Here is a 27566-nt window from a genome sequence, read left to right as displayed (position 1 = left end):
CAAAGGCCTCATCATCCCAATTTTCCACAGGAAAGGCAGCACAGAGGTTCCTCGTGTGTCAGCCTCTGGAGCCAATCTTTGAAATGGTTTCCATTTGAAATGAGAGAGTGCATCGGGCCAGTAAGTTGGGTTTCTTTTGTTCTTTACCAGGCATTCCATTGTAAAGAAAACAAAACCTCTTAAAAGGGTTGACACAAACGCATCTAGCCAACCTCCTATTAATCGCTTCCACTGCCCCTCGATTATCGCACCAGAACATGATCTGGCTGGCTCCAAAACTGCAGGCACAGCACTAGCCACCTCTGTCCCCGGCTCGAGCGCACCAGCCGTCAAGCAACATCGCACCATCCTCCTCACCATCTTCCAAAGCAGCCCTATCGATAAAGAAAGAAAGGAACAAGACCCACAGCAGAAAGAGGAAATCGAGTGAGATCGGCCAGGGTTTGAAAAAGTAACGGGGGGGGGGGGCATTGACTACTTCCCTTATACTTCCTTAGGATCCTCAAGGGAAGAAATCCCTTGAGGATTTGCCTTCTAATTTTGGCAAAGAGCCAGCGATGCCTCACTGTTGATTCAAGCTTTGTTACTAACTGTGCACGGCCTCTGCCCACTGCTCGCAAATTTTATCGATGGTCGAAGGGGGGTGTGATGGAAACAAAATGGTAGAGACCGTAGGACCATGCATCTTTTGCACCAGGGCTTTGAATGCTGAAAATATTCTGGAAAGCTAATTGTTTTTGTGATGGTAGAAAAGAATTGCTACTTTTATTTGCAGGGTCTGACCCTTGGACGTGAGTTAACCAGCTTGCGTCTTAATTCTGATAGGATCTCCAGTTTGACTTCCCTGAGCCTGTGGAGCCTTGGTTCTGAAGCCCAATGTAGAACTTCCCCAGATAAGCCTGGTAGTCTCGGGGTACTCTGAGCCCCCTCGTTCACACCTTTGTTTAAGGGTTGAACTATCGAGCATTTCCTCACAAGCTGTCCTTTGAGAGTGGGGCACGCTTTACCGCTGTCGAGAGTAAGGTCCACAGAAATGCAAGATTCAAGCTTCCAAGACTGATTCTTTAGCCTGCTGTGTGATTGGAAGGTGTAGAAAAAGGCAGACCTAGCATAGGTAGAAATTGAGCCTGAGATTCCGGGACTTTCCAGATTGTCTGAGTTGACTCCTTTTGAACCAGAGGGCAATGCAGTTGCATAACCTGATACATCAGAATGATCTTAATAGTCTCGGGGTTCTCTGTGCCTGCCAAAACAGAAAAGCATCCCAAGGGAGCAGTTCTGCTGGGTCCTTCCTTGACTGGGTTCCAGGAAAAGTCTGTGTCCCTCATTTTCAGGAATATCTGAATGATGACCCAATGTAAACTATCAACAGCAAGGATGTAATGCTTCAGTAAATCTCACATGAGCTCTTTCTCAGGGAAATCTCCTATTCTAAAGACTGCAGAGTCAGATACTGATAGCATTAAGGAGCATTTGCATAGCATTCAGGCTCGGGGCAAGAGGTATTGCTCTTGCATCTGGCTGTAAAGTAGGGATGTGTAATCATTTCGTTCATTTTGACTGCTGTGCACACAACATTTTTGTTTGTAAAATTGTGCACATAAAGAGTGAAAGAACGAATTTATGTGCATTTAGTAACACAAAGGAATGGAAATCAAATTTTAAAAAGGAACTAAATGATCTAAATAAAATTTTGCCCATGTAGTCCCGTACTGCTTGGGCTCGCCCAGACAGGAAGGCTGCCTTACCCAGAACCTTAGCTATGTGAAAAGAAGGTGGCATTGTGGGGTCAGAGCTACTAATGTGAATTCCCCTATTGCTGGAATAGTTAGTAAGATCTCTTTTCCTGTAAAGGGAGCCATTATGGTAAAACATGCCACACAAAAGCGAGTGAGACACTCTTTTAAAGACACAAGCCTGCTGACCTCATAATGTGCTACGTCTAGGGCCAGTTCCTCCTTCAGATAGGACAGACCTTCCTATGAGCACCTCAGGTTCTTTGCTTTCCTACACAAGACCTGTTTGTGTGTCATGCATCTAGACGAGTTTATGGTACTGAAGAATGCTATTGAGAGAGGTATTTCAGATCACGAATTGCTGGAGAAGTGCTCTGTCTGGTCTGGCAGGATCATTGTAGGAAAAGCAGGTGGGACAGGGAGTGCTGTGATGCAACTTCTAGTTTGAAGTTTCCGCTTTCATTTCTACACCCCATGCTGTAGAGCAGAAATTGATGGTAAGGTTAATTCCCATTTGTCTGCATGGCTGGTGTTCCTAAATAATGCACTGCACTTTTTTTCTTTGCAAAAAAAAAAAAATCACCTGTTTAATAAAAAATTCTTTGAAATCGATGATATAATTTCTCTCGGTTAGAATGATCTTAGTAAGAACCTAGCAAGAGCTGTCATCTGAGTGGTCACAGCTGCTGTTTAGATAGTGACTGGGAGCTGGAAAGGAAATGGTGATCTTTCTAATGATCAGGAGGGTTTTTGACCTTATTTATGCTCATGCATGGAACCCAGCCTCCAGTAGAAGAGGCCGGAAGGGTCGCTGCTCAGAAACCTGCAGGAGGTCATCGCATCTGTCGGGCCAGGGAGACACAATTTCTATGATGGGTTTCAGCTCATGCACTTGGACAAATGTCGCTCATAGAATGTTCATCCAAAGTGCTTTGCAAGCAGAGTGCACGGCTATTACTCACTTATAATCGGTCCTTGTATGATAGTTACTTTAGGTGGGCAAGAGGTTGAATTGGCCATTCCTGGCTATGGAACTTTGATTCTCTGTTTTCTGCAGGTGTTGGTGGGTATTGTCCCTGTGCTCTTCTGTCCTCTTGCACTGTGGGTTTGTCAAGTAAGGAGACTGGCACATTCTTTCATAAATGGGAGCGCATGGCGTAGAGCACGTGCAGTCTGCGGCACCCCAGCTTCTGAGCTGACCCTTCTTCTGCTGAGTGTCCCTTTTTGTGTCTGAAAGTACGAAGAGGTTAAGGTGATCTCTGCGGTCTGGCTTTAAATAAGGGAATGTATTCATGTCGTCATCTGATGACAAAGCAGCTGGAAAGAATATCGTCTTCTCCACGTGTGGGCCAACTTTACATATAAACTCACAAAAAGAGAAACCATGACGTTGATTGGAAAATACAAACGGTCCCGACTTGGATAGTGGGAGCTTGTCCATAGCTTTTGTCCCACTCTCTCTGTTCTAACAAGAAGTCTTTGTTGGTGCTAGGAGCCAGTCCCAAGGCCTGAGAGTAGGAGAGGCTCATTCCTTGGTCTGCTCTCTGAGTGATTTGCATAGGTAGCAGGCAGAGCAGAGGTGGCACAGAGTAGGAGCTGCTCCCTGATTCAGAGACATGCAAATTACCTGTCTAATAATGGGGGAGACCTGGTCTGCCTCACTTCTGTAAGCGAGGCTTTGCTGGATATTTAAATAATAGAAATAAATGCAGTCAGCAGGGCTGACGGTGACTTGCAGAGCATTCTGACCATTAAGCAGGATTTTTGTGTAATGTGCAGTGCTGTTTTTGCTTGATCTGAGGAAAGCGAACATCTGTTACTATCACACACTGAGAGGTCCTAGAGAATCATGCTCTCATACATGTGTGCTGTAATCCAGCAGAGGTCGAACATGCATGCACTGAAGGTTCCTGGGTACTATACAGTATTAATGCAGAGGATGTACATGTGCGTCTGTGCTAGAGGTTTTTGGTTCATGTGATTTATTGTAGTGGAGGGCATTCACTGTTTCCTGTGATGTAGCAGAGTTGTACGGTTGCATCTAAGCACTGGACACTCCCAAACAGTATCAAGATTCTTGTGGAGAGGATCACAATTCAGGATTCTCGGCTGCTTTCTTGAGGTTTTGTAGCTGTGCCGTTTGGTCACATGGTGTTGGTTGAACACTTGGCTGCTGCTATAGAAAAGAGCTGTAATGTTGTTGAATCCCTGGTGAATATTTGCATGCTACACATTGTATTATCGAAGGAGGGAGAATCAGAAGACCACAAGATTTGTGCTTGGTCAGAGATTTCTAGCTTCTGGAGTTGAGCATTATCACTCAAGTTGTGCCACTGCAGTGCTTGTAGTTGGCAGATGAGTGGGAAAGTTGGAAGCTATCACCTCTGGGCATTTGTCCACTGGTTGAGTAGATGTCTAGGTTGTGTTTGTATACGGATTTCCTTCTGCAACTTTCTCATGTACAGTAGTCCCTTGACTTATGAACTCAATTGGTTCCAGAGGGCTGGTTGTAACCCAAGTTGGTTGTAAGTCAAGACTATTTTTTCCATAGGAAATAATAGGAAAACCAATAATGCGATCTGAACCTCCCAAAAGCACCCCTTACCTAACCATTTCTATAATAAAAAATGGTTATATAAGGTCATTAATTACCAGAAACACCAATAATTTCCTAGTGTACTCACAAAAGTTATAAAATGTGCCTAGCCTACCAGAAACAACAATTTCACCTCCTCCACCAGTTCCTTTACGATATCTGCATATGCATATGGACTGTCTACCTGGGTAACATCAAGTTAGGTTGAGAGAACATTGCACAAATCTCATCTTCGGCTAAGTTTCCTCACTCCGAAGGTCATCAAATCTTCACAAGAGAGCACTGTTCTGTTTGTACATCTCACTCTGAATGTCAAAGTGGCCCCTAACCCATACACTAATACCTAAACCTCACCTCGAGTTACTAGGTGGGCCTCCCATAGAGATATAAATGCCTATCTAGCATGAGGGCATTATGGTTAGTCTCTCTCTCTCGCTTTCTCTCATATTTTGGTTGTAACTCGAGATCTGTTCGTAACTCAAAACCAGAATTTCGGTCGTAACCTGAAACCTTAATTGTTGGTCATAGACTGAGCCGTTCGTAACCCGAGGGCCCACTGTACCTTAACTGCAAGCAGTTTGCACCCTTATGGATCCTGTACCAGGCAATTCGTTTTCTGCTAGGGATGTTTTATTATTCAGTAGAGGGTTCTTTAATGACAGAACAGAGTGAATGCATACAGATATATTGGAAAGGGAGCCAGAATCCTGGTTATAAGAATGTGGTATGAATTTTGTGCCACGCTAACAGACATACCCCCATGTATCCAGTACTCCTGTAAGAAGATAGGGTATATTGGAGAATGGGTATGCGATCTATGTGAAGGCCAAGTCTTTGCGGATGGGTTAATATAAAGGAAGAATGGGCCTCAGTCAACATGGAGTTATTCTACCCTATCTTTCCCCATCTGCAGTGGCCAAGTTCCTGTCTCCTCCTTTCCCCACATCTCTTCCCTGACTTTACTGTCAACTTGCTCTTCAGTGGAATAACATCAAACCTTTTTAAGGTTGCTTTTAAATCTTAAACCCGTCTTGATTTTAGCTATAATGTAGTTGGTGCTAGATACTGCCAGTTGGCAGATACGGGTTCCAACATTGGCTCTGGAGCCTCTATCTTGGATTGGAAGTGCTTCTGAAGTAATGGAGCTCCGAAGAGGGCCGTACCCTGCAGTACTTGATGTTAAATGGGCAAAAGGAAGACGTGAGATGGCAGGCAAAGTACTGGAAGCAGTGCATTGATGGGTATGTGAGGGCCAAATAGGAGGAAGTAGAGGGAAAGACTGAAGGGAAGGCCAGTTGGCGAAGCAAGCAAACTTTTACTGCTGACAGTCTGAGCATGTGTGCCGCCAGCTCAGAAGAGCAGGTGATAGAGACAGCAGCAGGCCAGCTCTTACAGCTACCAAAGGCTCAGTGATCCGTGAAATAAGCCCACATTTATTCCATTCCTTTAAAAAAAAACCAAGAAGGTCATGTTAATGTACAACACCCAAGACAGGGTTTTCTGTTGACCTCTCTAGTGCTCTGCTGCTCTAGTCTAGGGAGACTGCATCAGCTCTCATATATGGAGATTCAGTGCAGCTGCTTTGGGGATGTTTTTAAACTGTTTTGCCTGCTACTAATTTTAGTTTCAGCTGTTTTTGTTTGACTGGACAACAAGTGTTTTATGATCTGATGACTGAGTGGATTGGTGCAGAGACCCAGAGACATCCATCTATAGGTCTTTTGGCTAAAATCCAATTTTGGTAACCTAAAGTCATTAACATCTGACCCTCAATGGCTCCTGTGAAATAAGTGGGTGGCTCAGTTCATTTTCCAAAATTCCCTGCAGAAAATGGTGTTGCCATGGGCATTGTGCCATTTTCGTTGGCAGCCGAAGGATTGAATCTGCATGAGAACGAAGTCGTCTTTTTCACCTCCTGAGGGTGAGGAAGTCCGCACTGCTGCTCCTGAGCTTGGGGTTTTTCAGCAGCATTGCAAAAAGAGGAAGTGGGACACACCAGAGAACAATGAGCTGAGAAAATGTAACCTGATTGCTGCTTTGCATAAAGTTCTTTCCTGTCTCTTCTGACACATCAGTGTCTGCATCTGCACTATCACAGGAACACACAACTTGGGCACGTCGTACCATCGACTCCCCCCCACATTATTCCATATGCAGGTAAGCTTCATCAGTGCATGAAACTGCAACAGCAGCTTATTAAACATACACTAAATGCAGATGTAACAACAGTGAAACAGCTATAAAAAAACAAAAAATGCTCTAACCCGTCACTCATAAGGATGTAAGTTACCTTACTGACAGGCCAATACAGTTAACCTGCCCTTGGACGCGCGTTTTCCCTTGCCCCTTATTCAGTAAGGGGCGGAAAACGCGCGTCGCACCCACGGCACCTAATAGCGCCCTCAACATGCAAATGCATGTACCTGGCAAGTACCCAAATGCATGTTGAGGGCCCTATTCCCGCGCGATACTGAAAGTAAAATGTGCAGCCAAGCCGCACATTTTACTTTAAGAAATTAGCGCCTACCCAAAGGTAGGCGCTAGTTTCTGCCGGCACCGGGAAAGTGCACAGAAAAGAAGTAAAAACTGCTTTTCTGTGCACCCTCCGACTTAATATAATGGCGCTATTAAGTCGGAGGTCCCGAAGGGTAAAAAAAAGTAAGAAAAAAGAAATTTAAAATGGGCCGGCGGCTGTCGGGCCGAAAACCGAATGCTCAATTTTGCCGGTGTCCGGTTTCCGAGCCCATTGCTGTCAGCGGGCTCGAGAACCGACGCTGGCAAAATTGAGCATCGGCTGTCAAACCTGCTGACAGCCGCCGCTCCGGGTCAAAAGGAGGCGCTAGGGACGCGCTAGTGTCCCTAGCGTCTCCTTTTGCCCGTTTCTACCGCACTACCTAATTTAAATACAGAATCGCGCGCACAGGCGAGCGGGTGTTCGTCCGCTCTCCCGCGGACTTTACTGAATCAGCCCGTGAGTCAGATGGAGGATCCATCAAGCCCAGCATCCTGTTTCCAACAGTGGCCAATCCAGGCTATAAGTACCTGGCAAGTACCCAAACAGTAAATAGATCCTATGCTGCTAATGCCATTAATAGCAGTGGCTATTAGAGATGTGCAAATTGCTTCCCCACATGGATAAGGAGGCACTTTGCATATTTCCCGCGGTTCGGCCCTTTTTAAATTCAGGTGGACCCGAATTTCGGATTAGTGCGCACTAATGCACTAACTAACTAACATTTTTACGTTAGTGCGCACTATGCCCGAAAACAAATTTTTCCTGAAATTTTGGGGAAAAACTCGTTCGGGTTTCAGGCTCCCCGAACCAGGATGAATTAGGCAATTTCAACGAATTTCAACGATATTCATCCTAGACGAATGCACGTCCCTAGTGGCTCTTCCCCAGATCGACTTGATTAATAGTTGTTTAAGGACTTCTCCTCAGGAACTAATCCAAACCTTTTTTTTTAAACCCCTCTACACTGACTGCCTTAACCACATCTTCGTACCCGCTGGCAAGGAGTGAAAACATATCACTAGCTAATACCTGAATTTGTAAGATGGTTGCCCAGTAGCACCCCACTTCATGGATACCGCCACTGAGGGCATACAGCAACAGCCTTCCCCACACCCACCCCTACCATGGTCCGACTAAACACTAGAATCTCCTAAGTGATCATTACTTAGACCCCCCCCCCCCCCCCCCCACACACACACACACACCTTTCTATTGGGACCTTGATGCTAAAGTGCCTATGTCCGTAATTGGCCCAGGATCCGCACCTATCCAATGACGCCTGTTCAAGTGACATCCCCTTCTCGTGCCGGTGAGGTGCTGTTGCGGTGACGACCTCATCCCGCTCTACTCCCTTTCTTTAGTCCCTATTGCCTTGGCTGTGGTGGGTGGGGCTTCCGCCAGCTTAGCTCTGTGAAAAATTGAGCCACCCGCACCCTTCCTGTCCCTTTTTCTAAGTCCCGCATGCTGCTCATGTGGGGATTGGTCCATTCGTGCTGCCCTTGCCCAGGACCCTTGCTGGCCCAGACCTACCCCCCACCAGCTCACCTTCACCCTTTACCTACCCTCCTGGACGTCAGCCTTAGTTACGTGGCCAAGCCCCCTATGGAGGCTGGGTCTTCTCACCCTTTCCTTTCATCCCAGTTAGGCTGCATGAAACACGGTACAAGTGGGAGGCCCTGGATCAAAGTGCCCTCCTTATCCATGTGAGGAAGCAATTTGCAGTTAGTTAAGAGAAGGCGCTGGCTGGGAACAGGGCTGAAATGTTTCATAGAAGCAAGCAATGGGTGGTGGAAGTTGCTGCTTGCCCTTACTCTCCAGTTCCATTTTTACTCTCAAGTTTTGAATCCTTTTAAGAAATTAGAAGGGTTAGAGGAAGGCTCCAATAACCTTTTCATCAGTCTAGCCCTCATGAAGCTGTGGGTGTAATACGCCAAGTATGCATTGGACTTTTCAGGCTGTGGGGAGAAACTATTAGCCTGTTTGGAAGAAACTTGAGAATGTGACCTTCCAAGGGCAGAAGTAACCTCGTCTATATTTGGATCGTTCTTTGCGTGCAATGTAGTAATCTGAGTTTTTCATCGCAAAACCCTACCAAGCCTTGCTTATCTCAGCCGGGGCCTCTTCTCATACTTCAGTTTTGTATTTTTGGAAGCCTTGTCCAGTTGTAATTGGAAAAAGTGCTGATCCTTCACACTACACAATTGCATCTCGGTTTTAACACTGCAGCTAGCAGCATCTAGAGTAGGAGGGCTCAGATACCGTTCCATAGGCTGTTTTCTCTCGTTTTATTGCCTATCTCAGACTCAGACCCAGCCCCTCGGAGGGAGGGTTGAAATTTTGCTCTCTGTAGCTCAGCAATGTAGATGTCATTTAGGGTGTGACACCAGGTCTTGCTGTCCTTGGGGGGATGTGAGCTATGGCCACCCCTTGCTGGTTAAACTAGTAGCCGTCGAGCCATGGTGGTGCTACTGCTGTTTCTCGCAGATCCCTTTCTTGACCTCTTCTCTCAGTTGCTGGCAGTAATCTGCAGCTGCTGCCTATTGAGCGCTGCTGAAATAAAGCCTCTTGTGTTGGAAATGGGGGAAAATGAATGATTTTCCTACGTCGGCATTTTGTGTCTGTCTGTTTTTGTTTTTTTTTCGCAACATGTCTAGCTCTTTTCAGGGTCAGTTCATTGCTGACCTTCTCGGAAGGTCAGGAATAGTGTCACTGCTGACATGAGCTTCTTCCACTGCCCAGTGCTTGCATTCCCTGCAGTGGGCTTCATCTGGGCTGCCATGCGGTGAAGAGAGAAGCAATCCTCACCTCAGTGTGCGCAGCAGCGGCCAAAAAGCAAATAGAAAGTTTAGAAATTATTCAGAAAGGACTGGAGAATAAATCGGAGAATATATTTATTTCAATGTTTTTTTTTATTATTGTTTTTATTCCTTTATAATCATTATGTATGTTACTCTCTCATTTGTAAACCGCCTAGATCTGCTTCGTGTATGTATATGCGGCATATAAAAACTTTTAAAATAAATAGATTGCCTCTGTTATCAATTTATGATGCAACTGCACCTCGAGTACTGTGTACAGTTCTGATCAACCCATCTCAAAAGAAATATAGCAGAACTAGGAAAGATACAGAGAAGGGCAACAAAATGATGATAAAGGGAAAGAAACGGCTCCCTTATGAAAAGACTCCAACTTGGAAAAGACTTGGCTGAAAGGGGACACAAGTTTTATAAAATCACTAGCGACTGATCAACAGGACTCAAGCTATATGTGTGTGTGTATGTGTGTGTATTTACAGAGAGAGAGGGATGAGTGGGGTAGAACAGGTAAATAGGGAACTGTTATTTACGCTCTCAGATAAGACCAGATCCTCGATGAAACTAACAGTAGATTTAAAAACAAATCAGAGAGATTATTTTTTCACTTGTCGCATAATGAAGCTGTGGAATTTGTTGCCAGAGGGACATGGTCATGGCACCTGGTATAGCTGGGTTAAACAGGGGCTTGGAAAAGTCCATAAATATTATTAGCCATGTAGACGGCTTATCCTTGGGAGGGGGAGTGAGTAACAAGGGTCTGCATCTGCACTTTGGGATCCGCTGGGTACTTGTGACCTGCATTGGCCGTTGTTGTAGAGAGGATGCTGGGCTCGATGGGCCTTAGTTTGATCTAGCGTGGCACGTTTTATGTTTTTAACTTGTAGAGAGTCCATCCTTATTCCTTTTTTTGGGTATGCAGTGGGATTCAGTGGGGGGGAAATAGACGTGGTGCTTCCTTGTGGCAGCCTCCTTGTCTCCATGGGGCAGTGTGGTCATTGGCAGCTTTGCTGGGCTCCTGGGGGTTGGCTTCTAGCCCTTTTGATTAGCGTTTAGTGGCTGGAGTGCAGAAGTCTGTGTCTGGCAGTAAGTTAAGGATAAGCAAAAGGCCCGATGAAGTGGCGAAAAAGGCACTCAATCAATCTGACCTAATCTCTTACTCGTATCTTGCTCGTTCAGCTCTATAGGGTTGGCCAAAGCGGTTTAGAGCATATTAAAATGCAGATCATGAATTAAACACAACTTATAAACTGACTGAGAAAGTTCTAAGCAGTCCCCAGCGCCCTCTGTTTCTGCCCCTTGCTTGTAGCCTCTGTCTGTCTTCTTGCTGTGTTGACTCCACCTCCTCACCCGCTCGGTTTTTGGTGCCTGTCCCATTACCCTATCTTGTTCTAGGGTTTGAACCCAATGTGCATCCCTCCACTTTGTGTACGTCAGGCTTGCAGATCTGGCACGCGCTGGCTCGCTCGTTCATGGACTGCACAGAATGCTGCCCTTGTCTGAGGCTGTGACCGATGACCATCCCTGCTCCCCCCACCCCCACCCCTTCCAAAAATGAAAAACAAAGTGGAAATTGTTAACCAGGCCGTTCCTTATCAAAAGAGCATCTCATCCTGGCCGGAGGCAAAAGTATTGGCCGTGCGAGAGGAAGGAGGAGCTGGGAGAAGAGAGGGAGGGTTCTCTGACCATCTTGAAAACGTTTTGGTTTTTTTTTTTTTTGAGCAGGAGGAGGGGAATATTCGTGGCTCCACCTGTCTCGCACCTCTCTCCCCCACCCCTTACTGCCCAGAGTTAGAGGAAGGTCCAGTGCTCCAAAAGATACCTCTCTTTCCTGGAGCACATCATGGGTAACTGGTTTCCCTTACCTGTCAGCCAGCTGCATTGTATTTGGGTGTTTTTTTTTTCCTATGTGCGCACGGGGGTATTGCTGAGTGCGGGTGGGGCAGGTGGCCTGGCCTCGGAAGGGATGTAAATGGGGGAGAGCAATGTGATCTTGCAGAAGGTGGTGCCAGGCGAGAGGTGACGCACAGTCTCTGGACGAATGGGCCCAGGGGGCAGGTCGGCGTGCTTTTGCTGGGGCCCAGATGGAGGCAAGGTGGCCTGGCCCTTCTGTAACTTGTGGTGCAGAACCCACCTTTGACTGGCACAGGGTAGGGATTTTCTGCAGAGAGGGGAAGTTTCAGCTGTCATGAGGGTTTTTACAGATTCTAACTTGGTGTCTGCTGGCTCTTCCTTCTTCTCGCCCCCTCCTCTGCCCTGTTTTCTGGTTGCAGATTCATCAACGCTAAGAATAGCAGCTGAAACACTTAGGTAATGATTTTCTACTCCGTTCCCTTCCTGTGAGTTGGACAGGAGAGCGGTTCGCCCTTCCGAGGGGGGCGGTCCTGGGGGTGATTGCTTTGCGCACAGCTGTACTGCAGTGTGACTTTTATTTCCCATTTAGCAAAGTTGTTGTTTTTTTTTTGTACCTGGCAAATGTCTGACAAGCCTGCCGATAGATACCTGTAACATCCTGAGAGCAGCCAGACGCGCCGGGTCAGTGCATGCACTAGTGCTCACGTGTACATTGCTTCCTGTGCTCCGCTGCTCTGTGACACGTGAACCCGGGCTTACTGCCCTGTGCCTCCCCTCTGACTCGAATGCCATATTGTTTCATGTTTCCGGCTGAGGGATGGCACTTGTTTCTTCTTCTCGCATGAGAAAAGAGCGTATCTTCAGCTTACTAAGCTGTTTTCCCTGTTCTCAGGCCATGAGCCTGGCTGTATTATGGGTGTGTGGTGGCCGCACAGCACCTCCTAGATGGCTTTCTGTCGCTGGAAGAGTGGAAGCTGACGTCTCGGCCCCTCTGAGGATAGCGGGTGCTAATCCAGCAGCCCTTTCAGCCCTGGGCTGTTTGAGCCGTGAGAGCTGGCGGAACTGGGGAACGTCCTTATCAGTCTGCTTTTTTATAAGCAGTTCCCAGGCTCAGGTTTCACTGGGCCCCAGATGTTCAGTAGCCAGGCGGAGTGGTTTGTCCAGCCAGTGACAGTGTTCACTATTTTTGCAGTGACAGTGCTCGCTTGGGGATGAACCGAAGAGTGCAGCCTAGCTTGTGTGTCCCCTTTTTAACAAGCGTGATCCGAACGTGTCCGTTTTGAGAGCCCTAGGTTGTTCTGCCATTAAAACGAGCCCGGGATTCAGCAGCTCAGCTAATGTATGGTTTAAACCTGCTGTGTTTTATTCTCTAGAGAGCAATGTATTTCAGATGCATTAAGAACCATATACTTAGGCCAGAGCCAACTCTTCAAAATGCCCCACTGCGGAGGGTTTTCGTGGCACACGGTGAATAATTCACGAATGGAGATTGAGCGCCGGTTTCTGGGGCAGCAGTAACTGGCGCGCGCCGTCTGTCTTGCGTGTGGCGCGTGTGCGTGGATTTGCCGCCCTTCTGGCATGCTCCCCCGTCTGTGGTGCGCATAGGAGCTTCCTCTCAATTAAAAAAACAAAACAAAAAACACACACTATAACAGCACCAACACGATGAAAACAAAATGCTGCATAAACAAAGTAGCCGTAATCCGAAGCTTAACAATAAGAAAACAAAAAATAAGAAAGTACCCCCCACACACACAAAAAGAAAAAATATCCCCCACCCCTTACATAAGCAAATCCTCCAGTAAGACCATATCTAACTTTAAGAAAGACTCATAAAAAGAAAACCAGTTAATAGAAAAAAGCGAGAGAGAATCAGAAATACAGGATAAGATTCCATCCCTTTTTCACCAACTCGCTCTAAAAAGGGCTTCCAAATGTCTGAGACATCTGGATAGGAATCCCTAAGTGTGCCGTAGCATGAATATGCCCTACATCTTGAATCCCCAAGGACAGGGAGGGTTTGGAGGGCGGGTTTCAGTGCAAAGCAAGAAGATGCCTTGGTGCTACCAACATTTGACCAGTGAATGTAGGGCACCCGACGGCATCAGCACGGGAAGCTGACAGGTTATGTCTCAGGAGTTACCCACCCGCTGGATCCGGGGGGGATTCTTAACCTTGGTAATCGAATAAATGGCACAAAATTAATTTCCGGCTGAAATATCGTGATAACGGGGGAACACCCAGCAGACCTGGAAAAAAAGAACCCCTGGCCCCCAACATCCTTTCTAGCAAAGATCCTTTTTTTTTTAAACACATTTTATATAATTCCCACAGGGGTGTAGTACCTACGATAAAAACAATTTTATATCCTCCTCCTGGACAGAAGCACTAATGGGATTCCTCTTACGTATTCTGAGGGAAAGAGCTTCCCGATCTTCTTCAGACAAAACACAGCCCAGGCCTTCTTGAGGTTATCAAGCCCCTTGAATTTCGCCTTCAGTGATAGTTTGTAGATAAAATAAATCAAACCTTTGGTCCTAAATGCCTCAAGGAATAATTTTTCAAAAATTGTCAACCCTCTGCCACACACACACACACACACACACACACACAGTTTTCACTGGCTCCATACTAGGCCACCCTTCAGCTGAAAAAAGTATTTAAAAATGGGAATATTAAGATGAAATTTCTCCTGAATAGCTCGCGCAGAAAGAAAGGAAGCATCCCCCCAAAGAGCTGACCGTCCTGCATAGGCCACGCCGGAAAACGTCTATTTGAAAAATGACCAGCAAAGTCAGGAGTCTTCCAAAGTGAGAGGAGAGAGAGAGGATAACTCCTTCGTAACCGAGTCACCGAAGACATGAAAAGGGGTGAGAGAGAGCGCCAAGCAATTTCCTCAACTTTTTAGAGGCTCAGAGGGGAAGGGATAAGCGAAAATGTTTGTCAAAGGCAAGTTCTCTTTCCCTCGCGATCTTAATGCCCATCATCAGGAAGCCGTTCATCCAGAGCGTGGCGCTGGTTTAGCAGCGTGGCTCAGAGATGGCGTCCTGAAGTCAGGAAGCACAAGTTCCCGGAGGCCGCTGGTAACGGAGCCGCAGCTCTAATGCGCCGCTCCTCCTGGAAATCTTGCGGCAGATGAGGAAGCCTCGTCCGGGGGGGGGGGGGGGGGATTCCAGGTTAGGCTCTCGGGAGATCTGGGGCGTCTTTGCGGCCTGACCAGCGACGGACGTGTGTAACTGCACACATACATTGCAGCCTTTCTTATTAGGTTGACTGGCTCACAATCCCCGGTAATTGTACACAGCGCCACTTACTTTTTTTTTCGTTGCTGAAACCGTGCGCATGGCCCAAGGAGGGAGAAAGGGTGGAGGGTGCTTGTATTGTGTATCTGTAGTTACCGTGTGGCGCTGTAAGACATCCTCATTGTATTCAGAAAGACGGCATGCAAATAGTGCTAAATAAATTAAATAGCGCGCGTGGCCTCTGAGGAGGGGGGGAGAGTGCCCAGATATTGCGTGTCTGGCAGGCGTTATCTGGCCAATGGGGATAAAACCCTTTCCTGCTTCCAGCAAGCACCAAAGTGCTTTCCTAGCCAAAGGAGGTGGCTGCAGTGCTTGGCTGATATGTTGCAGGCTTTCAGGTATGAAAAAAAGCAAGAAGAAAAGTCTCTTAAAGATGGAATAGAACACAGTCCGTAAGGTCATTTTTCCCTTCACCGTGAAAACGTGGTTGATCAGGATTGTCTGTTAGTCCAACGTTCATCGCCCACCGGTCCGCAGGCCGGCACTGCTCCCTGAAAAGCACTTTTGCCAGTCCACCAGTCTCCGCAGGAGGAAGCACCCCCCCATGCTGCAGCTGTCTGTCCTCTGCGGCCGCACTGGTACCAGCGCCCGTAGCCACACGAGAAATATTCTCTCCTCCCGGAAACCCCCAGGCCAAAATAGATCTTGGGAGCAGCTTCACTCGTCCCCACAGCGCTGCACATGGGGGGGTAGGGGGAAGACTGCCAGCACTCTCTGTCTCTCTTCACGACTGCTGGCACTGAACAACTGATTGGGCCGGCAGACTGACGACGAACATTGGCCAAATAGGTTGCTGCAAGGGGCGGCATTTACCCCCACTGGCACCAGTGTACGTGGTTTAGCTCCTGGCTACACTGCCCCCTGGAATGATGAGACTTTTTTTTTTTTTTTTTCTTTTCCTTGCTCTTGAGTTTTTAATGGTTAAAGCATTTGTGTGCCGCGTTATCTCAGATTCTAAGCGGCTTACAAAAGTATATTCATAAAAATAAAACAAAGACAAAACAAAAATTAACACTGTACACACATATGGACTAATAGACACGGATGACTACCTGCAAGTCTTACAGCAAAGCCTTCCCAAATAAATGCATTTGTTCTTAGCGTCCAGTCAGATGAATCCAGAACAACTGGGTTTTGCAGTTCTACCAACGGATGGAGATGGAGCAAACTGACTCACAGTACGTATACCCCTGCAATGACATCAGCCTGCCAGTATTCTCCATCTCCAGCAGATGGTGGACGTGCATCTCCCCACTGAGGATTGCTTCATTTTAAAGAAAAGGAGAATTAAGGAAATAAATTTGCCCTGCTCTCCTGCTGCGATACCAAATGGTCCCTCCCACGGTTGAGAATTCCTGAGGTGAAATCCGTGGTCCCTCAGGTGTGTGCCTTGGTCTGCTAGCTGGTTTCAACCAGCGTGGACTTAGTTGCTTGAGCAGCTGAAAGGCAGTGGGTGCAGGAAGCCGAGCGCAGCAGTGACGGCACATGCCCTCTCCCCCCACAGCCGGAGACTGTCTCTGTACTCAGCCAGGTAAGGCTGAGCTCCGGTAAGTTTAAAAAAAATAAAAAAATTATTTTACAGATACCTGGGAGGTTTTTGCTGTGTAGGGCTTCCTCCTTCCCATGGTCTCCGTGCTCGACTTGCTGGTATGACATTTGTCTCACTCCGTGAGAGGTCGAGAGACATGGGCAGCCTGGCAGGTTGAGGCCCTGTTCCGAGGCTTTTCGCTGCGCCCCACGTGCTAGGCCGCAACGGCATTTCATGTGCTTTCTAAGGCTGCCCTCTACAAGATTGTCAGTCAGCGTGTGCATCTAGCTGTGCATCCAGGTTGTGTGTCCAGTTTTTGGATGCATAGTTGGGCCTTGTAGTCTGTGCGTCCACGTTAAGCGACGCCGTAGTGGCTGCTCGCTTTCTTCTGCGCACAAGTAATACTGTGCGCTTAAGTTTTTTGTGTGCTTATTTTTGGGCGCCTAGGTATTTATTTATTTTATTTATTTATTTATTTATTTTAAAACTTTTCTATACCGTCGCTAAGTTATATACCATCGCAACGGTTTACAAATAGGCACATAGACTAAGGTTAGTAGGTGCCTAAGTAGGTGCCTAAGTCTGTGACACCTAAATGTTGGATGCATAATTTTTGGGTGCCTAGGTTGAGCGTGCATATTAAAAAAAAAAAAAAAAAAAAAAATCAAGCAAAAAAGAAACAGACCCACGCCTCCGGGCACCACTCGGCGCACTATCGGCCATAATAGCACCTATAGAGATGAGCTGCCAGGTCTGATTTCCCAGACCTTGAAAATGCTTGGAGTTCCAGGGGCAGACTCATTGTCTGAGCCAAAGAGAAATCTTATTTTGGTTTCCTTGCATGTAAAGCCTCTTGCTTTTGTTTTTTCCCTGTGATGAAGGCCATTCAAGAATTGATTGATCTTGAGTAGGATACGCCAGAGGCTAATTTCAAAGGGTGTCGGGTTTTGGAAGACCTGTACCCTCTGGATCCAGTGGTAAGAGAGCACCTACATTGTGCAAAGGTAGATGCACTTATGTGTGCAGTCTCCATGTGGACCACTATTCCCGTGGAAGGAAGCCTTGAAGGATGCTCATGATAAAAAGATTGAGACTATCCTTAAGCAATTATTTGAAGTGGTAGCAATGACCTTGCAGATTTCTTCTTGTTCCTTGGTGGCTCACTCTTGTTTGCTTCTCTCCCAGGAGGTTGATGACTGTGGGGTAAACTCCAGGGCAGTTATGGAACCATCTGCTGCCTTTTTGGCAGATGCAGGCTGTGGTGAACCTGGCCAAGAGCGGTCTTCGGCTTGCTCAGTTGTTGGAATACCTCAGGGTTCAGTTCAGCATGAAGCTGGGCAAAGTTTCCTGCCGGAATCTTGAATTCAGAAGTTACTGGTGCAGCTTCGTCTGTTGATGAACACTCTGTGCCCAACCATGTGGTCTTACCTGCAAGTACTTGACTTAATGGCAGCAATCCTGGAAGTGTTACCGTGGGCAAGGGTGCATATTTGTCCTCTGCTTCCTGCTGTCTCTATGGAACCCACAGTCTCGGGACTATTTGATTCCTCTCTACTTGCCAATGGATGTCTCCTCCCAACTGCAGTGGTGACTGCAGGGGGATCATCGAAGGAAGGGAGTCTCTCTAGCCTCACCGGAATGGCTAGTACTAACAACGGATGCAAGTCTCCTTGATTGGGAAGCTCACTGTCAGGAGAGCTGTCGGTGCAAGGACGCTGGAATGCAGAAGAGTCTCTCTGGAGCATCAATCAGCTGGCAGGCAGGGCAGTCCGGTTGGCATGTTTATAGTTTGGCAACAGGCTGCAATGTTGATCAGTCCGAAAAACGTCAAACATGATGACTGTGGCTTACATCAACCGGCAGGGAGGTACCAATAGCCAACAAGTGTCACTTGAAATAGATCAGCTTATGGAATAGGCAGAAGTGCATCTCCAGATGATCTCAGCCTCACACATAATAGGAAGTGATAACATAAGGGCAGACTTTCTCAGCAGGGAGAGTCTAGACCCAGGAGAGTGGGCGTTGTCAGATGAGGCGTTTCAGTTGCTTGTAGACCACTGGGGTCTTCCATTCCTAGACTTCCTGGCGACTTTGCGCAATGCGAAAGTTCCACGATTCTTCATCCACAGAAGAGATCCAAAGTCATTGGGAATCTGTGCCCTAGTGCAGGCGTGGCCGGAAGACAAGCTACTGTATGTTTTTTCTCCTTGGCCCATGTTGGGCACATTGGTTTGGCGGATTGAGCGCCACAGAGGAATGGTAGCTCTTGGTAACTCCAGACTGGCCCAGGAAACCATGGTATGCAGATCTGCATGGTATGTGGGTTCGCCTCTTCGGCATCCAGTGCTTGGCGCAAAGGACCCTATTGCGGCAAGGACCTGTCCTTCATGAAGATCTGACTCATTTTTGTCTTACGGTATACCCCTTGAAAGGGCTCACTTGCTGAAGAGGGGATACTCTGCTGCAGTGATTTCCACCTTACTGAGAGCTACGGTAGAAAGTTCTCCACTTCCTTGGCCTATGTGTGTGTTTGGAGAGTGAGGCCTGGTGTGAGGGTCGAGGTACTTTCTTCTTTAGTGAAGATTCTCTCATTTTGGAATTTTTGCGGGATGGCTTGAATAAAGGCTTGGCTCTCAGTTCCTTAAAGGTGCAAGTAGAGGCTCTCACCTGTTTCAGGGATCAGGTAAATGGTGGATCCTTGCTGGCTCATCCTGATGTGGCCCATTTTCTGAAAGGAGTGAACCATCTTCATCCTCCCTTGCAGTTTCCAGTGCCTCTTTGGCATCTTGATTTGGATTTCTTGGCTGGCCATATGTTTAGACCACTGCGTACCCTGTTCTCGAGGTTACTGACCTTGAAAACAGTGTTTCTTGTTGGCATTTGCTCTGCGTGTAGGCTGTCTGAATTCCAAGCCTTGTCTTGCCGTGAACCATTCCTTCAGGTGACTCCAGGAGCGGTACAATTGTGTACTATTCCTTCCTTTTTACCGAAGGTGGTCACTGAGTTTCACTTGAATCGGTCTATCTCCCTGCCATCTCTGGACAGAGAGCAAGAGATGCGGAGGAGTATTGTCTGTTGTGACCCTTGGATGTCAAGAGACATATTGTCAGTATCTGGAGGTTTCTAAGCCTTTCTGGAAGTCAGATCTCCTGTTTGTCCTTCACGGTGGTGCTAGATAGGAAGAGCCGGCCTCGCATGCTACGATAGCTTGCTGGATTAAGGAGGTAGTCATAGCCTTGTATGTGGATGCTGAGCAGCCGTTACCTAATCAGATTAGAGCTCATTCCTCTAGGGCTCAAGCAGTAGCTTGGGCAGAATTTAGATTGTTGTCCCCTGATGACATTTGCCAAGCTGCAACGTGGTTCTTCTTACACACTTTTTCCAAGTATTATCATCTGGATGTGCAGGCCCAGGAGGACGCAGCCTTTACACGTGTGGTTTTGACTGGACTGTGGGCAGCCTCCCGCCCTGTTCAGGAGTAGCTTGGGAACATCCCACTTGTTCTGGATCCATCTGACTGGACGCTAAGAAATGAGAAATTACTTCTTACCTGATAATTTCCTTTTCTTTAGGACAGTCCAGATGAATCTAGCTTCCCTCCCGTGGCTGCTGAATGTGATTGCATTATGGTCCTCTTGTGTGACTGAGTTACCGGGATTACTGCTAAGTGTTAATCCAGCCCTTAGATTTATGTTTATACATTCTTGTCTGAGCTCAGTGTTGGCTGAGTATTGAAATGGTTACTTGTTTCCAATCAAGATTTTTGCGAGTCTGTCCACAGTTGCTTTTGAAGAGAATCCTGGCGGGCTGATGTCACTGCAGGGGTTATATATACTGTGACGTCAGTTTCCTCTGTCTCCATCTGCTGGTAGAGGTGCATAACCCACTGGTTCTAGATTCATATGACTGTTCTAAAGCAAGGGAAATTATCAGGTAAGTAGTAATTTCTCATTAGCTTCTGTTTAAGCACAGTAACTTTTTTTTTTAAAATAATTTTTGTAATTAAAGCGTTAAGGAGTGGCTGGGTTGAGACTTTGAGGGGAGGGGTGGGGGGCATGTACTCCTCCCACCCCTGCACTTTAGCCACAGAAGTGACCTCCATGCTGTCCAGCCATAGGAGGGAATGCCTCTCCCCCAAATCTACCAGTCAGCTGCTCCTCATCTGTTTGGGCAGTCAGCCAGCCAACCCGGAACCCAGCATCCAAAAGATTGAGAGACGCTGCGTTTAATAGGGTAAAGCGAGGAGCATTCCTCCCCTTCATGTGTGTCTGTTGATTAGTGGCGGACTTGCTGTCTTGGATCTCGAGGAGATGAGGAGGGTTAAATCTAGGCCCACAGAGCTTTCCGCACTGTCTGCGGCCACATCTGTTGCCGTCCTGCAGCGGCACAGGGCCCCTCCCGAAGCACAGCAGCCCATGAAGGCTTGGACGCAGCATGAGAAGGAAGAACTGTAGGCCAGGGGCTGCGAGGCAACATTGAGAGAGAGAGAGAGAGAGAGAGAGTCTCTTACACACTCGATGTCTCCTGAGGCAGCGCTTGCTGCTTAATGTGAGTGGCAGGGATCGGATGATGGAGAAACAAAACAAAGCCCTGCTTTCTGGAAAGAATCACGTTGGGGGGGGGGGCCTGTGAAACAAATCGGTGCGCGGGTGTGCTCGGCTCTCCTGATCTTCCTCCAGGCTTTGAAATGTCCGGTGAAACCGTGTGAATTCTCTTGCATCCTGTGACTTCAGGGAGTGGGACAGGAATGGCTTTGTGCTAGCACATGAGGGCACAAATGAGGGATGGTACAGCTGCTTTGTGACACACACACACACACACACACACCCTGCCGCACGTGTGGAAGACCACGTTTGACCCTGTGTCACTTTCATCCACTCCCCATGCAATCTCTGCCCAGACAAGAGCCCTCCGTCAGATGCTGGTACTCTGCTTCCTTTCCCCACACCCTCTTGCAAGAATGGAAATGGTTTGGGGATAAATTTGTCTTGCTGGAGCCGAGGGGGGGTGTAGAACCGAGTTCTGCAGTGTTAACGTCAAAACCGCTTCCTGTTTTTCTCCGCTGGTAATAGAGAATGTGATGTGCCAGAATGTTTTGTGTTCTGCGGCCCCAGCCTTACCTGCCGTCTACTGTGGCAGGGCAATAGATCTCCCAGGGCGGGAGCAGTAAGGAGGATAGCGCTTTGGAGCTAAGCAGCTGCATCAGGCACATGAGGTTTTTTTGGGGGCTAATAAATATGCTTGTCTGCCTCTCAAGTATCCTGGATGGCCACATTTTTGGTCCTGTGTTCCCAAATCCCTGTGTACTTTATGGTTAGCAGCTAAGTATGCCCTGATTAATTTTTAAATGCTACTACTAGTTATCATTTGCAAAGCACTACTAGCCATAGTAGAATAGCCGGTCCTGGAGCCCCTCTTAAAGTAAGTGTATTGAGCCCTGGTGCAACTTGGCCTCTGGGTCTCTGATTTAATGACTTTGCTTCTGCTTTTCACTAGGTCTGATGGTCCCAAGTGGTGTACTCTTCCTGTGATACTTGCATCTCTGTAGCCTCTCAGCATGTCTACAGTACAGGTAAGGCCTCTGAGAAAGCCCCTGTGGTCCTAGTGTCTGCCGGGGCTTGTGGGTCCTAATGTCTGGCGGGATTTTGCCTCTCTTTTTTTAACATGCAACATCCTGGCAAAACTTGCCTCTAGTCTTTTTCCCACCCTCCGTCATGGTTCAGATCTCTGCTTTAAAAAAAAATTAAAAGGCAAGCTGCATCCTGTGCCATAAATCAGAAGTGCATACGGCAACAAGCAGTAACATGCCCTCCGTTTATATAATGGCATTGCTAAATCATGGCCTGCTCAACTCCTGGGTACAGCTTGGGGTAGCAAGAGAATTACAGATGTGATACTGTGCTGACAGCATAACCATTCCGATCCAATGCACATGAGGGAATACGTGTGCTCCTAATATAAATGGGAATACACAGAGAGCAGAGGAAACGGCACAAAGGATTTTCAAAGCATTCGAGTTTTATTTGTAAGCTGTTTTTTATTTGTCAGCTCAAAGCAGTGAACATCATTAAAAAAAAACCAAACAAACATAAATACAATAAATGTATAATAAACACACAAAACAAATGACAGCAGATGAAAACCACAATGAAAGCAGCGAGATGCAATTCACTGTCTTGTTGTAATCTACTGAGGATCTGATTTTAGGATGTGTCCCTACATAAATACAGCAAAAGTGCTGCAACAGAAACAGTTACATGAAGCAGTACGGGGTGAATGCTGCTGCTGCTCGCCTGCTGACAGGACAGGCTGTTGCTGATTGCTCTGTGGGGGTTTCAGACACACCCAGCACTCTGTCAGATTGTTGAAAAACAAGTGGTGCTTTGTGAGCAGGCTGGAGGCTTGTAGAGCTGGTGACCTGGGGATGGGGCCTGCTGTCGGCCTTGTTTCTTCTTTTTTTTTTTTTTTTTGCTTAAAATGCCCTTGGTTTTAGTGAAATGACATCTCCAGTCGTCCCTCCCCCCCCAACCTGCTTTCTGAATTCTCTCTTGATGCAGTTTCCTATGTTTGTTTGAGTGTCTCTCATCTTGCTGCTGATTCTCTCTCTCTCTCCCTCTGAAGCTACCTAAACCTTTTGGAAAGATGGAAACCCGTCATCCGCTGGGTGGGGAGGGGAGGAGGAGGAGGTGTGATAGGGAGCAGGGTGGGAAGATAAAAGGAGACAAAAAAAAAAAATGGAAACCAGGCTGGATAAAGGGATGAGACGGGAAGAGCAGACCCCCCAGCCGCCCTCTGCAGGCTCCAGGGAGAGGATGGGGGTTTATTTTTTCAAGCGATTCCTTAGTGCAGGATGAGAGCGTAGTTGCCATGCGCTGTCACACCTGGGCAGTTCTAGTGACTCAGCCAGGTGCCCTCAGGGAATGCATTGTTGTACGTTTTTCTCTTCCTCCTTTTATGGCGGTGCCTGTTGAGTCGCGGAGGGTGGTGGGGCAGTGCATGCCGGGTGGGGTCGTGCGAAGTTGGGCTGTGAGGTTTCTGAAGTGGTCTTGGCCTAGAACCTGAAAACTACAGGAGGGAGAGAACCTTGCCCATCCCCCCCCCTGCCAACACGCGTGCACGTGTTTCTCTGGGAGAAACCTGACACACACACACACCCCCCCCAGCCAACACGCGTGCACGTGTTTCTCTGGGAGAAACCTGACACACACACACACACACACCCCCCCCCCCAGCCAACACGCGTGCACGTGTTTCTCTGGGAGAAACCTGACACACACACACACACACCCCCCAGCCAACACGCGTGCACGTGTTTTTCTGGGAGAAAACTGACCCCCCCCCCCAGCCAACACGCGTGCACGTGTTTCTCTGGGAGAAACCTGACACACACACACACACACCCCCCCCAGCCAACACGCGTGCTCGTGTTTTTCTGGGAGAAAACTGAAACCGTTTTGTGCTTTCAGAAAAATGTCTGTGGGTTTCCGTTTCCTGTGGGGACAGGTCAGCGGGTTCATATGACCTTGAAGTGGTGGCCAGAACTTTTGCATGGAGCCGGACACTCCAGCACTGCACAAGCTAAAGTTACCAGAAGCGCAGCAGTCGCGGCTTTTTACCGGTTGAAGCCTCCCAGCTTGGCCTGGGTCCGGACTGCTTTGTGACCCCCCCGGCAGGGCAGGAACATCCTTTACTGTGCAGGTTCTCGCCCGTGGCCCCAAGAGCCGGAAGGGACCGTCCTCTGCTCGTGGGTTAAACCTCATGTTTGACCGGAGAGCGCAGGATCGCCCCGGATCCCGAGAACGCCTCCTAATGTTTTTAAGTGACGGGGTAGCTGAAAGGACTGATTTAATGTGACCGCTTCCCCCGACGTGTGGCGGGTTTTTTTGGGTTTTTTTTTCCAGCGAGACAAACGCAGCAAAGTAAAGTGAAGTGATGACCGGGATGGATGGGCCATGCAGGAATGGCCTAACACCGGGCGTTGAGGGGGTGGTATCTGTACGACCGCTGTTCCTAGTTACAGAAGCGCGGATGAATGTTGATTAGGAAGCAAAACCTCGGGGGTTTGGTACATAATTATGAGCTAATACCATCCTTATTCTCCTCTCTTGCTTAGTCGCCATGGCCATCGGGCACAGAATGCATTGCCAAATACAACTTCCTTGCCACGGCAGAGCAGGACCTCCCATTCAGCAAAGGTGATGTCCTCACCATCGTCGCAGTAACCAGGGTAAGAGATGCAAGGACTTGCCGCCTGTAAAAAGAAACCACACGTTCAGGTTGGAGGGGGGGAGGGTAAGGCTTGCGCGTGAACGCTCTCTTGCAGCAGAATTTGTATCCACAAGTCCAATACTTGTGGATACTTGTAGAGGGACAATCCTGACCTTTAATAAGGCGTGCGCAGGTCTCCTGGCTCTGCTGCCGCGGCCTTAACAAAGCACACCCTTCCCCCCCCCCATCTTTGCCACGGCTCCCGGCGCTGTCTGTGGCAGAGGCGGCTCGTTGGGTGGCGTGTCTGACACCTGCTTTGTTTTCCCAGGACCCCAACTGGTACCGGGCAAAGAATAAAGTGGGCCGTGAGGGCATCATCCCGGCTAACTACGTGCAGAAAAGGGAAGGCGTGAAGTCCGGGACCAAACTCAGCCTGATGCCGTGAGTGCTCCCAGGAGGGGGAGGGGGGCGGGGAGCGAGGCAGGGGATGGCTGGGCTGTGCAGAGGGTGGGGGAGGGGGAGGTGGCAGAGGCGTATGCGACAGGGGATTGCTGTAGTGTGTTAGAGTTGCAGAGCTGTGTTGGCAGCTGAGGGGGGGGGGGGGGGGTTAGTGTGGTGCAGGATGCAGCAGGGATGTGCAAGGTTCACCGAGCGGTTAATAAATGATGCAGAGGCATTAAGGGGAGGGTTTGCTTTCACATAGGGAATGACAGGTAGGGGTGTTACAGGTAGTAACGTAGTAAATGAGAGAAGACAAAGACCAAAACGGTCCATCTGATCTGCCTAGCAAGTTTTCCAAGATAAAGGTAACTGCCACTCCGTGCAGGTAGACATTTAGCTTTGATGTTGCTGGCTCGGGGATTTCCTTCTGTTCGTGGAAGCTTTGTGCTTTGACTATCCCTGTGTGTTCAAGGAAACGAGAGCTTGTGTGTTGCTATTTGCAGAAAACACTCCTACTTCCCTGTTCTCACAGGCATTGCTGTCTGGATCTGAGGACTTTGGGCACTGTTTTGTTTTTTTATTTTTATTTTTTCCCCCCCCGTTCTGCTTCCTGGTGCGTAGTATGCTCAGATCAGAAGGACATTTCTAGAGATGCACAAGAAACCAAAAGCAGCCCTGCCTATGCTTTGGGGGCAAGGGACCAGCACCGGCAGCCTTTTACACAGAGAGAACATCAGATTGAAAACTCGGGGTATTTTGAAACATCTTTTCTGCTGAAAATTTGAGGTGCAAATCTGCAGACGTTGTAAACTGCAAGGAGTCAATAAGTGTATCTCCCTTCTCTTATGTTTGCTCTCGGCATCCCCTTTCCCTCTGCTCTTGGCAGCTCCTGTCCCTCCTGCATCCTCCCCAGAGGCTGCTAGTGATGAAAGCACAGGGCGGTGATAGCAATGTACAACGAGCACATCATTGTCCCCCCCTTGCTCCTCCTGATCCGGATCTCCTCTTTGCTGTTTAATAGCACTACCAGATATATAGTGCATACATTAATACATTTAAAGGACCCTAATCATACGCAATCCTACATTCATAGCAGCCTAAAGCGTAACTAGGAACTGAACAAATTTAAGATGAAGGCAGCAGTCCAGCAGCAAGAGGGGGGCCTCCCAGTCTTTTGCATCGAGTGTCACATGTATGATTTTTTTACCCGCCGGTAAGAAATTGTATGTGTACGATCTCTGGAGTCTAGAGTGGCAGACTTGGAGGAGATGAGGCAGACAGAGGTATATAGATTTTCAGGGACATAGTAGCCAAGTCCCAATTCCAGTCTGGCAGCCCTGGTGCTGCCTTGGAGGAGGAAGGTCTCATGATCGGAGAGCATCAACGTGGTGCAGCAGGAAAGGACCTGCTCTCCAGGTGGTGCATTGTCCTCTCGCACCAAGGATGTGTCTCTCAAGGCTACTGCCCAGGAGGGAAGGGTTAGGTCGGCCATCATAGTCTATTTGATTATTAGGAATGTAGATAGCTGGGTGGCGGGTGGGCGTGAGGATCGCCTGGTAACATGCCTACCTGGTGCGAAGGTGGCGGACCTCATGCGTCATCTAGATATGATTTTAGACAGTGTTGGGGAGGAGCTCGCTGTTGTCGTACATGTGGGCACCAACAACATAGGAAAATGAGGGAGGGAGGTTCTGGAAGCCAAATTTAGGCTCTTAGGTAGAAATCTGAAATCCAGAGCCTCCAAAGTAGCATTCTCTGAAATGCTCCCTGTTCCACGCGCAGGTCACCAGAGGCAGGCAGAGCTCCGGAGTCTCAAGGCATGGATGAGACGATGGTGCAAGGAAGAGGGGTTCAGTTTTGTAAGGAAATAGGGAACCTTTTGGGGAAGGGGGAGTCTCTTCCGACGGGATGGGCTTCACCTTAACCAGGGTGGAACCAGACTCCTGGCGCTAACCTTTAAAAAGGAGATAGAGCAGCTTTTAAACTAGAACAAAGGGGAAAGCCGACAGTCGCTCAGCAGCGCATGGTTCGAAGGGAGGTATCTTCAAAGGATACTAATGAAGCATTAGAATTAGGGCATCCCGACAGTGAGGTTCCAATAATTAGAAAAGTAGTCCAAGTGCCTGTAACTAAAAACTCACCTGAGCTAAAAGATTCCAGTTTATCCCTGTCAACTGAAAAGCAAAATGTAAATAGAAACAAAAAACACACTTTGAATGTTTCTATGCTAATGCCAAAAGTATTAAGACGTAAGATGGGAGAATTAGAGTGTATACTAGTGAATGATGACATAAACTTAACTGGCATCTCAGAGACATTGTGGAAAGACGATAACCAATGGGACAGTGCTATACCTGGGTACAAATTATATCGAAATGACAGAGAGGAGCATCTTGGTGACGGGGTGGCACTTTATGTCTGGGATGACACAGAGTCCAACAGGATAAAGATCCTGCATGAGACTAAATGTACAATCAAATCTTTATGGTTAGAAATCCCTTGTGTTTTGGGGAAAAGAATAATAGTACTATCGTCCACCTGGCCAAGATGGTGAGATGGACAGTGAAATGCTA

General features: G+C 47.9%; 1 protein-coding gene across 2 annotated transcripts in view; it reads left to right on the top strand.

Annotated features, from left to right (window-relative positions):
- CSK (C-terminal Src kinase) overlaps nt 1–27566 on the top strand; it is a 90671-nt gene that overhangs the window by 31749 nt on the left and 31356 nt on the right. The window contains exons 1-4 of one of the 2 annotated variants that reach the window (XM_029574933.1): nt 11948–11970; nt 21841–21916; nt 24458–24571; nt 24881–24993. In XM_029574933.1, coding sequence (XP_029430793.1) covers nt 21902–21916; nt 24458–24571; nt 24881–24993 — 242 coding nt within the window. In that variant the 5' untranslated portion in view covers nt 11948–11970; nt 21841–21901. Of the gene's footprint in view, nt 1–11947; nt 11971–21840; nt 21917–24457; nt 24572–24880; nt 24994–27566 lie in introns of those variants that run through there. The other variant, XM_029574932.1, reaches the window with a different exon arrangement.

The sequence above is a fragment of the Rhinatrema bivittatum genome, chromosome 13, assembly GCF_901001135.1.
Source record: "Rhinatrema bivittatum chromosome 13, aRhiBiv1.1, whole genome shotgun sequence".
NCBI classification, from domain to species: domain Eukaryota; kingdom Metazoa; phylum Chordata; class Amphibia; order Gymnophiona; family Rhinatrematidae; genus Rhinatrema; species Rhinatrema bivittatum.
Note: the sequence above shows the minus strand (reverse complement) of the source record. Positions and strands in the feature narration are given on the sequence as shown.